We start from the raw sequence: 12,988 nt of genomic DNA, 5'->3' as shown, positions 1-12,988 counted from the left end.
GGAGGAAATGGCAACCCACTCCAGTGTTCTTGCCTGGAGAATCCCAGGGACAGCAGAGCCTGGTGGGCTGCCATCTATGGGGTTGCACAGAGTCAGACACGACTGAAGTGACTTAGCAGCAGCAGTAATTTTTTAGTTAGTAACCTCTCTGTCTTCTGAGTTACCATATTCATTGAATTAAATGTGCCTCAACTTTGATTCTGGGCTTCTTTAAAGATAAAATCAGAAGATTCACAAAGGGGACTCCAAGAGGTTTTGTTTTCATCTTTCAAGTGGGGTGGTGCTGCTACTAAGAGACCACATCTCTGGGCAGCATTACACAATCACGTCCAACACTTAGCGTAGTGTACTTTCAACCTGCAGTTTGTAGCATCAGTTAATTCCTGTGAGGTTTCATTGTCTCATTTCACAAATGAGGCAGCTGATGCAGAGAGAAATTTAAGTGATTTTTTTCCAGGGTCAGCAGTCGTACCAGGAGAGAGAGGTGAGACTGGGCATGTCCATCCCAGGCTCAGCCCATCCACGAGAACTCTGCTAATAACCATTCAGATGTCTCAACTCCCTTTATAACTTGCCCTGTTGCGGGGGTGGGGGGGGAAGGCTTCTCTTACTTGTGTTGTCAGCCAGTGTGGTCTACACCTTGGCAACAGATGAGAGAAAGAAAGGTCAGAACAATGGCTCTATAAATAGGAAGCTAGGTCTCAGCTTTCAGTTTCAAGTATTTTAGACTGCCAAGTAAAGGCCATTTTGGTTAGAAGTTGCTAAGAATAGCATTTTCTTTATAAAAAATTACATTGAGAAGGGCTATGGGGAGAGGAATCAACTGATTTGGGGGGGACATTCAAACAGTAGAAAGTGAAGTGTATTTCCTTTTGTTCTTTTGGCTGGTCTTAGTTTCACCAAGAGAGTACATAAATATATAACAACACAAAATGTGGCTAGCTTAAAAAAAAAAAATGGAGGAGGGAGATAATATGCAATGAGCCACCAGAAGACCTTATTTTTAAACCATTGCATTATAATGGAAATAGCCTCAGATCATCCAGTGGGTGAAATAAATTTTGCAGAATTTCTAATTTTTCTCTTTAAATGACATTTTCATATTTAACATTTCATATGCGGTGTTGTTTGGGCAGTAGCAAGTATGCAAGCAACAAGAGAAAAAGAAAGTACACTTATTATGAAGGTGGATGTCTTAGTGCTATTCTATTTCATGTATGATATCCACTGTCTCTCATGATAACTTTGTTGATAGGACCTACTAATGTATTTGGAGCCAGATTTTATCAAATAGATCTAGAATCATATGTCCAAGTGAACCAGCTTGGTATGTGAGTCAGCCTCAGATAGATGGTACATTTTAAAGACTCAAAACTTTTCACATTCTTGTTTGGGGGAATAAAATGACTATTGAAGTGCTTTTACAACCAAACACACTTTGAGATAAGAGCTCACAAACCTTGACATTATTTCATTTTGTTTGGTGCCTCTGTCAAGAAACTGAGATGATACAGCTACTAAAATCTGATGATTATGAGCAGAGTTGACAACATTTGATTTGACAACAACTTGACAACATTTCATTTCCTTTATGTTCTGGTGACACATTTGTCAGAAAACCTGTATCTCTTCCAGTTCAGCTAGAAATTTGGTAGAATTCAAGAACCCAGAGGCCTGGCAAGGACCTGCCCTATTATTTGGTATCATCTTCCGTTTTAGTGAAGTTGTTTGGTAGAGTCATTGTTAAAGCTTTTGATTCTATTTTCATTCTTGGGATCCACTATCCACAGATCACATTCTGAAGGCCCCATAACTGTTTTGCCATGGAAATTAAATGCCAGGATATTTCATACATATATGCCAGCATTTCAATGCTTATCACTCAGATTTTTATAAAATACAGGATTGCATTCTGATATTAACATCCAAATCTATTGTTGCTCATTTTGTGTGAAAATGACAAACCTTTATGCAGATGCTAGCTTTCCCAGCCTCTTTGTCATCCTGTTTTTAACTTATCTCTAGGTTTTGAGTCAGTAAAATAATTTTGCTTTTTAATTTAATGTAGTAACAAAGCATATCTGTGAATCAGAACAATCAGAACTCTAGTCAATCTACAGGTTATTTGACATTAAGCCCAGCCCCACTGAGGTTTTTAATAGGGCTGCTTCCTCCAGAATAAATACATGCCTGGTTTTTTCAACTATGCCTCCACTAGTGGTATGAATTGCTTCACATGAAGGAGTGGAGATAGATGTGCGTTGCCTTAGGATGGAGGACTTTAAAACTTTTAAACATGTTGTTTTTATTTGTCTTTTTCTCCTTCAGATACACCTCAAAAAGAAATAGCCAGATATCTCTCACAGTGACCTTGTGGTTATGAATGCTTCCAGTGGATGACCCTAACCGCAACAATTTTCACGTCAGCGCCATGATCCTACCATGATGTCAAATTTATTTCAAAGGCATTTTCCCAATAGTTTTTGCACTGCATAAGCTGTATTGTACTTAAAAAAAAAAAAAAAAAAAAAAAACAAATCACCTATAAGTAACAAATGTTGGCACAAAAAAAATCTGTTTGTTTGGACCTTTTGCTCCAACTTCACCCAATTATTTCTAGCCTTTTATTTATATGTTATACTATTTGTTGTCTTAGCCAAATCAGATATTCAGGCTACCAGTTCAGCTGTCTACCAGGTTTTGTGCTGTGAGAGACTATAACCAAAACTCACTTTCTAAGGTATAAGACATAGTTATCACAGATGTTTTTTTTTAACTCTTTCCAAAATTACATAATACTTTCCAACTGTACCAGGAATTATGTTTATTTGAAGACTATAAAATTGCCATCTTGTCTCACCATTTTCTTTAACAGAACTAGGCTGTGTTATTCTATCCAAAGACCTCTAATTAAAATAGTACAGATAAAACTAATAAGAAAAACTAAAATTATACTTTAGTTTAAGTAACAGAGGAGAGAAGTTCTACCCATCAAATTAAAAGACATAGTTAAAATATAGAAGAACAATAATTGATTATATGTTCCAGAAAAGAAAATAGAGAAATGTGCTATCAGGAGCCTTATAGGTGATTTGGTAATGGACAGTTATGTGATCATTGATCATCTTCTGGATGGAAGATTTTATTATATTTTATTTTTTATATTTTTTACTGTGGTAAAATATATATAACATAAAATTTGCCATTATAACCTTTTTAAACATATAATTCAGGTACATTAATCACATTCACACTGCTATGTAACCATTACCATCTAGTTTGTTTTTGGTAATTATTCTAGGACTATTCAGTTTGTTATTTCAGCAGTTATTTTTAGTTTTATTTCTCTAGGAATTAATCTATACTCTGTGAGTCTTGAGCTTGATTGATATATTACTTATAATATCTTATGTGTTTTATCTCTATAGCATCTATAATTGTGTTCTTTTTTGCTTTTTCATTTTCTTTGAAATGGCTCCCTTTTTTTCTTGAATGATCTTACATGACATTTTTTTTTATTAATTTTCAAAGTATCCATTTTTAGGGCTTGATTGACCTTTTATGGTCTTCTGTTTTCTAGCTCATTATATTATGTTTTCTTTCCTTCAGCTTTTCTTCATTTGAGATTTTTTTTTCTCTAAATTTTTGAATTGGAAACATTAATTTTTAACTTAATATTTTTCCTATATGAGTACATACAGTCTAAGTCTTGTAGCTGTAATCTGTAAGTTTTGGTACTTAGAACTGGCTAATAATCATAATTTTATGTATTTCTAATTTAATTAAATATGTCTTTTACCCATGAGTTATTCATAAGTGTAATGCTCTCAAAACCTAATTTTAATGACTTTTTCCTATTAGATTTAACCAAGTGAAATTGTTTACATTCAATATTTTTTTGTAACCCATAAAAAGGCAGTTTAATATGGTTCAACATAATTTTTTTCTTTTGTTATTAATATATAACAATTTCATTTTGATAAGAGAACATTAAATTGAGGATTAGATTGAGGATTTTAAACCAAAGGTAACCACATTCACAATGAAGTCCTTGTTTCTACCGTTTTCTATTCTATTGGGGGGGGTTGAAATGTTATATGTATATAACCAGTAATTTTAAAATAAAACTTCTCAAATACTAGGATTTTGTTGTTGTTGTTAATGTACTGCAGACTGGTTCTCTGGGATGCAGACTCAGACAGACTTTGGTGTTGGGATGTGTATTACAGGTGCCCCTAGACTCAGCATTTGTAGAATCAGGGAGGAACAGATTAGGACAGAGGAAAATATCAAGCTGAATCACTGTCCAGATGACTTAGCTGACTCCATGTGGTGTCTGAAGTGAAGATGGCCCTTCAGGGTTGTCCTGATATGTCCACTGGCCAGGCCTTTATGCCTCCACCTGGATGGGTCATTGCACGCAGTCTGCCCCCAGAGGGGCTGGTAGTTTAAGGTTGCCCACTGGCAGCACTTACAGAGCAGTTGAACAATGAATCCTTGAAGGGAAGTCTGGACAGCATGTCTCCATGTCTCCCCATGCCATATATCACAGCTCCAGAGGTAGGTGATTAGAATACACTGTGGTGGGAAACACTTAGTGATTGATGTTTAAGTCAAAATGCTGACTGAGTGATTCTCTTCAATACCCTGTGGTCTAAAAAAGAGCAGAAGACCCATATAGGGGAGATATCCTCATTCTCTAGGGTAAGTCCAGTTGTCACCTCTTCTAGGAAGTCACCTGAAGATCAGTCGTCATCCTAGGTAGTTTGTATTTTTGTTATACCTTACCATATGTCTTTTGTTTAAAAGAACTATACTTGATTTGGTGGCCTGTTATTGCTATCTTGTGATACTTAATTTTTAAACAAGGGACCCTGTTCTTTCCATTTTGTACTCGGTCCTTTAAATTTTGTGGCCTGTCCTGACTATGAGTTCTTAGGTGGTCCATTTTCTTAGTAAACCATGAGCTTCTAAATAAAGACTTGAAACTGTGCCCTATTCACTTTTTAACTACATGTTGCAGCACAGTATCTGTCACACTGGGGGTGCTCAATAAATGTTTGCTGAATGACTATTAACTAAGAACAATCCTTCCTTCTAAACTTCATGATTTTGAAATTTTAAGAGGTAGCCTGGGATAACAGAAAGCCCTGGTTTTGGAGTCAGTCATACAGATCTGCATGTTAGTTCTTTTTCTGTCACTTACTAGCAGTGTGTGTGTCCAAAGAATGTACTGTCCAAAGTGGGACACCAGAAAGTGAAAGGAAAGCAGTAACCAGCCAAGATGTCAGGTCAACAAACTGGCACCATCCTTGGCAAAATGGGCTCTGGTCACCCTATAGCCATATAACCTTAGTATATGCTTGGGTAAGTGTCTCAACCTCTGAATTTTAACTTCTTCACCTGGAAAGTGAATACAGTTCCTGCCCTTGAATAATTTCTTTGGTTGGGTTGGTAGATGGACCAACAGCATCCAAAGACACAGAGTGGAGTCTTTGAATATAGTGATTGTTAGTCTCTACTGAAGGAGAGCAGGATATGTGTGGATGAAGGTAGGTTGGAGACCATGGAAGTTGTATTTGAGACAGTCCTCATTTGATGGCCTAAACCAAACTGTTCTTCCCTCATATGTAGTTAACGTAAGCACATAAGAAGGAGGACAAGCTCTGGAATCAGCCTTCCAGGGACAAATACTGGTTCCTGGACAGCATATTAAGAATCAGAGACTACTTTGCCAACAAAAATCTATATAGTCAAAGCTATGGTTTTTCCAGTAGTCATGTATGGGTGTGAGAGCTGGACAATAAAAAAGACTGAGTGCTGAAGAATTGATGCTTTTGAACAGTAGCGTTGAAGAAGACTCTTGAGAGTCCCTTGTACTGCAAGGGAATCAAACCAGTCGATCCTAAAGGAAATCAACCCTGAATATTCATTGGAAGGACTGATGCTGGAGCTGAAGCTCCAATACTTTGGCCACCTGATGCAAAGAGCTGGTCCATTGGAAAAGACTCTGATTCTGGGAAAGATTGAGGTCAGGAGAAGGGGATGACAGAGGACCAGATGGTTGGATGGCATAACCAATTCAATGGACATGAGTTTGAGCAAACTCTAGGAGATAGTGAAGGACAGGGAAGCCTAGCATGCTGCAGTCCATGAGGTCACAAAGAACTGGACACAACTGATCGACTGAACAATAACAGCATTGTGGGTGGGGTTTGAATACAAGTTCTGCTACCTGTTAATCATGAGCTCTTAAGGTTGAAAAACCCACTATGCTTCAGTTTCTTTGTCTGAAAGTTGAGATAAGAACAGCACAATTCTTGGAGGGTTGTTGCAAAGATTAAATACGACAGTGACACAATGTAGTTTGTGCATTAGTGCTGGTCCATGAACTATTTGTAACTAGGTCTGCAATAAATACAGGAAATTCAAGAAAGATAGACATGTGCAGCCATCTGCTATAGCAGTGACACCCACACACTTACGATGGTTGGGATCCTGAACAGGCCAGAGACCAGTGTGAGTACTGTACTTGAAAGGGAAGATACACATGACTGAGATGCACATGAGCCAAGCACAGTGGGATTGTTGATTAGTTTGCAGTGGGTTGGGTGGGAAAGAATCTGCCTGAAATGCAGGAGACTAGGGTTTGATCCCTGAGTTGAGAAGGCCCTTTGAAGGAGGAAATGGCAACCCACTGTAATATTTTTGCCTGGAAAATTCCATTTACAGAGGAGCCTGGTGGGCTATAGTCCATGGGGTTGCAAAGAGTAGGACATGACTGAGCATGCATGCATTAGTAATGCTTCCTAAGACCCACTTGGATGTCTGGCTCTAGGTTAGTGGTCACACCATTGTGCTTATCTGGGTCATTAAGACCTTTTTTGTACATTTCTTCTGTGTATTCTTGCCATCTCTTCTTAATCTCTTCTGCTTGTTAGATTCTCTTGCAGCTAAAGATGGAAAAGCTCTACACAGGCAGCAAAAACCAGACCTGGAGCTGACTGTGGTTCAGGTCATCAGCTTCTTCTTGCAAAATTCAGGCTCAAATTGAAGTGGGGAAAACCACTAGGCCATTCAAATATGATTTAAATCAAGTCCCTTATGATTATACAGTGGAGGTGATGCACAGATTCAAGGGCCTAGATCTGGTAGACAGAGTGCCTGAAGAACTGTAGAGGGAGGTTCGTAACACTGTACAGGAGATGATAACCAAAACCATCCCCAAGAAAAAGAAATTCGATAAGGCAAAGTGGTTGTCTGAGGAGGACTTACCATGATATTTATGTTTAAAATTAGACCATACGGGCTTCAAAATGCCCTACTATATATTAACACTATTGTCAATAGCATTAAAATTTAGAAATAATTAGGTTCTTATTCAAGTTTAGAGGGCTTTCCCCCCTCTCATGTCTGAAAACAATACTGTGCATGTATTTATACCCATTCTTGTTTTTGAATCAGCAGCGTGGTCCTAATGTTGAAAAAGGTACCTGGAAACACAATAGGTCACTTTAAAACCCTTCAGAGGTTTTTTTAAACACAATGTTTATGTGTAAGTTTTTAATTTTCCTTTAAAAACAGAAAATATGGATTAGCTGAGATTTTTATTTTTAAACCTGATAGTACAAGAACAATAAACTCATTTCCCCCAAAAACTAAAATAGCAACATATGTTGAAAAGCTGGGAAAAATAGATAATTTGTTGGAATTTACAACTAAAGAATAACATTAATAGAAGGAATACGATGCCCCAGCCCTATGAGACCTTCATTTATACTACTCCAGGATCATCTAACCTGTCTTGGGGGTCAAATTGAGATTGTATGATTTTTTAAAGGAGAACCAAGATTAAGATTTAGATACATTAAGAATGTTTCGCAGGAAGCTTTCATCAGACAGTTTTGACTAAATTCTCTCTTTCACTCAGCAATCATGCTTGTAAAACAAGCCAAGTTACAATTACCCATCCTAATAGGTGGAAGCTTTGGGTATTCCAAACCAGTGTTTGATCCAAAAGGTAATCATATTTAAATTTGGAGGATATTATGTGAAAAAAAAATTAATTAAAATTTGAAGACTACCTAGGCAAAAGTGTGTCTCTAAGACAGAGTTGAGTGTGGCACTTTCACAGCATCATCTTTCAGGATTTGGAATAGTTCAACTGGAATTCCATCACTTCCACTAGCTTTGTTAGTAGTGATGGTTTCTAAGGCCCACTTGAGTTCACATTCCAGGATGTCTAGCTCTAGGTCAGTGATCACACCATCGTGATTATCTGGGTCGTGAAGATCTTTTTTGTACAGTTCGTCTGTGTATTCTTGCCACCTCTTCTTGATATCTTCTGCTTCTGTCCTTTATTGAGCCTGTCTTTGCATGAAATGTTCCCTTGGTATCTCTGATTTTCTTGAAGAGATCTCTAGTCTTTCCCATTCTGTTCTTTTCCTCTATTTCTTTGCATTGATCGCTGAAGAAGGCTTTATTATCTTTATTGCTATTCTTTGGAACTCTGCATTCACATGCTTATATCTTTCCATTTCTCCTTTGCTTTTCGCTTCTTTTCTTTTCACAGCTATTTGTAAGGCCTCCCAAGACAGCCATTTTGATTTTTTGCATTTCTTTTCCATGAGGATGGTCTTGATCCCTGTCTCCTGTACAATGTCACAAACCTCATTCCATAGCTCACCAGGCACTCTATCTATCAGATCTAGGCCCTTAAATCTATTTCTCACTTCCACTGTATAATCATAAGGGATTTGATTTAGGTCATACCTGAATGGTCTAGTGGTTTTCCCTACTTTCTTCAATTTAAGTCTGAATTTGGCAATTATGAGTTCATGATCTGAGCCATAGTCAGCTCCTGGTCTTGTTTTTGCTGACTGTATAGAGCTTCTCCATCTTTGGCTGCAAAGAATATAATCAATCTGATTTTTGTATTGACCATTTGGTGATGTCCATGTATAGAGTCTTCTCTTGTGTTGTTGGAAGAGGGTGTTTGTTAGGACCAGTGAATTTTCTTGGCAAAACTCTATTAGTCTTTGCCCTGCTTCATTCCGTATTCCAAGGCCAGATTTGCCTGTTACTCTAGGTGTTTCTTGACTTCCTACTTTTGCATTCCAGTCCCCTATAATGAAAAGGACATCTTTTTGGGGTGTTAGTTCTATAAGGTCTTGTAGTTCTTCATAGAACCGTGCAACTTCAGCTTCTTCAGCATTACTGGTTGGGGCATAGACTTGGATTAGTGTGATATTGAATGGTTTGCCTTGGAAACGAACAGAGATCACTCTATCTTTTTTGAGATTGCATCCAAGTACTGCATTTCGGACTCTTTTGTTGACCATGATGGCTACTCCATTTCTTCTGAGGGATTCCTGCCTGCAGTAGTAGATATAATGGTAATCTGAGTTAAATTCCCCCATTCCAGTCCATTTCAGTTCCCTGATTCCTAGAATGTTGACATTCACTCTTGCCATCTCTTGTTTGACCACTTCCAATTTGCCTTGATTCATGGACCTGACATACCAGGTTCCTATGTAATATTGCTCTTTACAGCATCGGACCTTGCTTCTATCACCAGTCACATCCACAGCTGGGTATTCTTTTTGCTTTGGATTCATCCCTTCATTCTTTCTGGAGTTATTTCTCCACTGATCTCCAGTAGCATATTGGGCACCTACTGACCTGGGGAGTTTCTCTTTCAGTATCCTATCATTTTGCCTTTTCATAGTGTTCATGGGGTTCTCAAGGCAAGAATACTGAATTGGTTTGCCATTCCCTTCTCCAGTGGACCGCATTCTGCCAGCAAATTTGGAAAACTCAGCAGTGGCCACAGGACTGGAAAAGGTCCGTTTTCATTCCAATCCCAAAGAAAGGCAATGCCAAAGAATGCTCAAACTACCACACAATTGCACTCATCTCACATGCTAGTAAAGTAATGCTTAAAATTCTCCAAGCCAGGCTTCAGCAATATGGGAACCGTGAACTTCCTGATGTTCAAGCTGGTTTTGGTAAAGGCAGAGGAATCAGAGATCAAATTGCCAACGTCCGCTGGATCATGGAAAAAGCAAGAGAGTTCCAGAAAAACATCCATTTCTGCTTCATTGACTTTGCTAAAACCTTTGTGTGGATCACAATAAACTGTGGAAAATTCTTCAAGAGATGGGAATATCAGACCACCTGATCTGCCTCTTGAGAAATTTGTATGCAGGTCAGGATGCAACAGTTAGAACTGGACGTGGAACAACAGACTGGTTCCAAATAGGAAAAGGAGTACGTCAAGGCTGTATATTGTCACCCTGCTTATTTAACTTCTATGCAGAGTACATCATGAGAAACACTGGACTGGAAGAAACACAAACTGGAATCAAGATTGCCGGGAGAAATATCAATAACCTCAGATATGCATATGACACCACCCTTATGGCAGAAAGTGAAGAGGAACTCAAAAGCCTCTGATGAAGGTGAAAGTGGAGAGTGGAAAAGTTGGCTTAAAGCTCAACATTCAGAAAACAAAGATCATGGCATCTGGTCCTATCACTTCATGGGAAATAGATGGGGAAACAGTGGAAACAGTGGCAGACTTTATTTTTGGGGGCTCCAAAATCACTGCAGATGGTGACTGCAGCCATGAAATTAAAAGACGCTTACTCCTTGGAAGGAAAGTTATGACCAACCTAGATAGCATATTCAAAAGCAGAGACATTGCTTTGCCAACAAAGGTCCGTCTAGTCAAGGCTATGGTTTTTCCTGTGGTCATGTATGGATGTGAGAGTTGGACTGTGAAGAAGGCTGAGCGCCGAAGAACTGATGCTTTTGAACTGTGGTGTTGGAGAAGATTCTTGAGAGTCCCTTGGACTGCAAGGAGATCCAACCAGTCCATTCTGAAAGAGATCAGCCCTGGGATTTCTTTGGAAGGAATGATGCTAAAGCTGAAACTCCAGTACTTTGGCCACCTCATGCGAAGAGTTGACTCATTGGAAAAGACTCTGATGCTGGGAGGGATTGGGGGCAAGAGGAGAAGGGGACGACAGAGGATGAGATGGCTGGTTTGCATCACTGACTCGATGGACATGAGTCTGAGTCAACTCCGGGAGTTGGTGATGGACAGGGAAGCCTGGCGTGCTGTGATTCATGGGGTCGAAAAGAGTCGGACACGACTGAGAGGCTGATCTGATCTCTGAAGACAAAGTTTATGTATCAAGTAGAAATGTTGCAAGTAAGAGAGTAACAGTCAATAAGGATTTTAAACCTTATATTTTATAACAGTGGATTTTTAAAAATCCATGAATTTATAGTACTTCTGATAAACATAAGATAGATAGGAAGAAGGCAAAACTTTTTTGCAGTAGAATGCTAACTTACAAGTGTAGAAAGATTGATAGAAAAGTACCACTTGGCAGCCATAGTTGTCATAAAATAATTCAGACAAAATTTGGCATTACCTGATAAATGAATATAGGGTGAATGTTTGGGGGGTTGAGGGAAATGGCATTTTCATAGACTCAAAGTATCTTCCTAGATTAATTCTTTGGCGAGAATGGTATTTTTGAAGTGGAAAAAATCTGGCAGACAACAGGCTAAGTGACCAAATTTAACATGACCAATAACGGGCCTACTGACACAATACATCATTTGGCTCTCAATGTGACAACAATACATCATTTCTACGTTCTTACCCCCACTCCAAAGAAGAAAAAAGCATAGCCTGAGTCAAATCAACAGACAACTCAAAATGAGGACACTCTTCTAAACAGTGGGCCAGTACTCTTTAAAAATGTTGGTGACAAAGACTGAGGCAAGTTTTAGCTCATTAGACAAGTTTTAATTTTGTTGATGTCATGTGCACAGCTCCCTGCAAGCTCCATGGCTCCGGTCTAGCTTGGGGTGAAAGCACAGAAACATGCACAACCTTGCCTGGGAACACGTGGACTCAAAGTGCTTACTGCTAACAAAATTAGTTTTCACACAAATGGGATACAGCATTAGGTGATTCTTTTAGAGGTGTAACAATGCCAAATGCAGACTCACTTGTGAGCCAAATTCCCAGGACTGCCATTCACTTCACTGTTGCTGGTGGGATCTCCCTGTGTTCTGAGTAGAGGTTCTGTCAATAGTTGAGCTGCAGTGAGGACTGGATGCTTGAAGCTCCATGGGCAGTTGAAACACAAATTGTTGTTTATTGCTGCTCAGAAGTGCTGTAGATGCCTCCAGACTGTATGTTCTGGTGTAAGTTTATTTTCTCCAGAAGCCTCTCTCTTTTCTCTGTGATACATATGTATTTCTACCTGGAGGTGTGCCAATCAAATTTTTTTCCAGTATGTCTTTTTTTGATATGAAGATCAATTAACTCCTGTTCATTAGTTTTGTTAATGAGCTGGTTAAATTGCTCTGACTCTGCTACTGCTGCTGCTGCTGCTAAGCTGCTTCAGTCGTGTCTGACTCTATACAACGCCATAGACAGTAGCCCATCAGGCTCCCCCGTCCCTGGGATTCTCAAGGCAAGAACACTTGAGTGGGTTGCCATTTCCTTCTCCAATGCATGAAAGTGAAGAGTGAAAGTGAAGTCACTCAGTTGTGTCTGACTCTTCGCCACCCCATGGACTGCAGCCCACCAGGCTCCTCCACCCATGGGATTTTCCAGGCAAGAGTACTGGAGTGGGGTGCCATTGCCTTCTCCGGACTCTGCCACTAGTGGACTTTATAAGGAAGCATCATGGCTGACTGCTGCTGTTGCTGCTGCTAAGTCACTTCAGTTGTGTCCAACTCTATGCAACCCCATAGACGGCAGCCCACCAGGCTCCCTCGTCCCTGGGATTCTCCAGGCAAGAACACTGGAGTGGGTTGCCGTTTCCTTCTTTAATACATGAAAATGAAAAATGAAAGTGAAGACGCTCAGTCGTGTCCAACTCTTAGCGACCCATTGACAGCAGCCTACAAGGCTCCTCCGTCCATGGGATTTTCCAGGCAAGAGTACTGGAGTGGGGTGCCA

At 39.4% G+C, this 12,988-nt stretch overlaps 1 protein-coding gene across 1 annotated transcript in view; it reads left to right on the top strand.

Annotated features, from left to right (window-relative positions):
- LOC147361942 (ATP-binding cassette sub-family C member 4-like) overlaps nucleotides 1-2,538 on the top strand; it is a 221,769-nt gene extending 219,231 nt beyond the window's left edge. Inside the window, 1 exon segment of the mRNA XM_086330260.1 lies at nucleotides 2,329-2,538. Within this exon segment, the coding sequence (XP_086186386.1) occupies nucleotides 2,329-2,400 (72 nt within the window). The 3' untranslated portion in view covers nucleotides 2,401-2,538.
- Nucleotides 2,539-12,988: the final 10,450 nt, after the last annotated feature.

Source organism: Bos grunniens, chromosome 12 (genome assembly GCF_055505025.1).
Source record: "Bos grunniens cultivar Pamir isolate PY7600 chromosome 12, Bosgru_T2T1.0, whole genome shotgun sequence".
Classification (NCBI taxonomy): Eukaryota; Metazoa; Chordata; class Mammalia; order Artiodactyla; family Bovidae; genus Bos; species Bos grunniens.
This window is presented reverse-complemented; position numbering and strand designations above follow the sequence as displayed.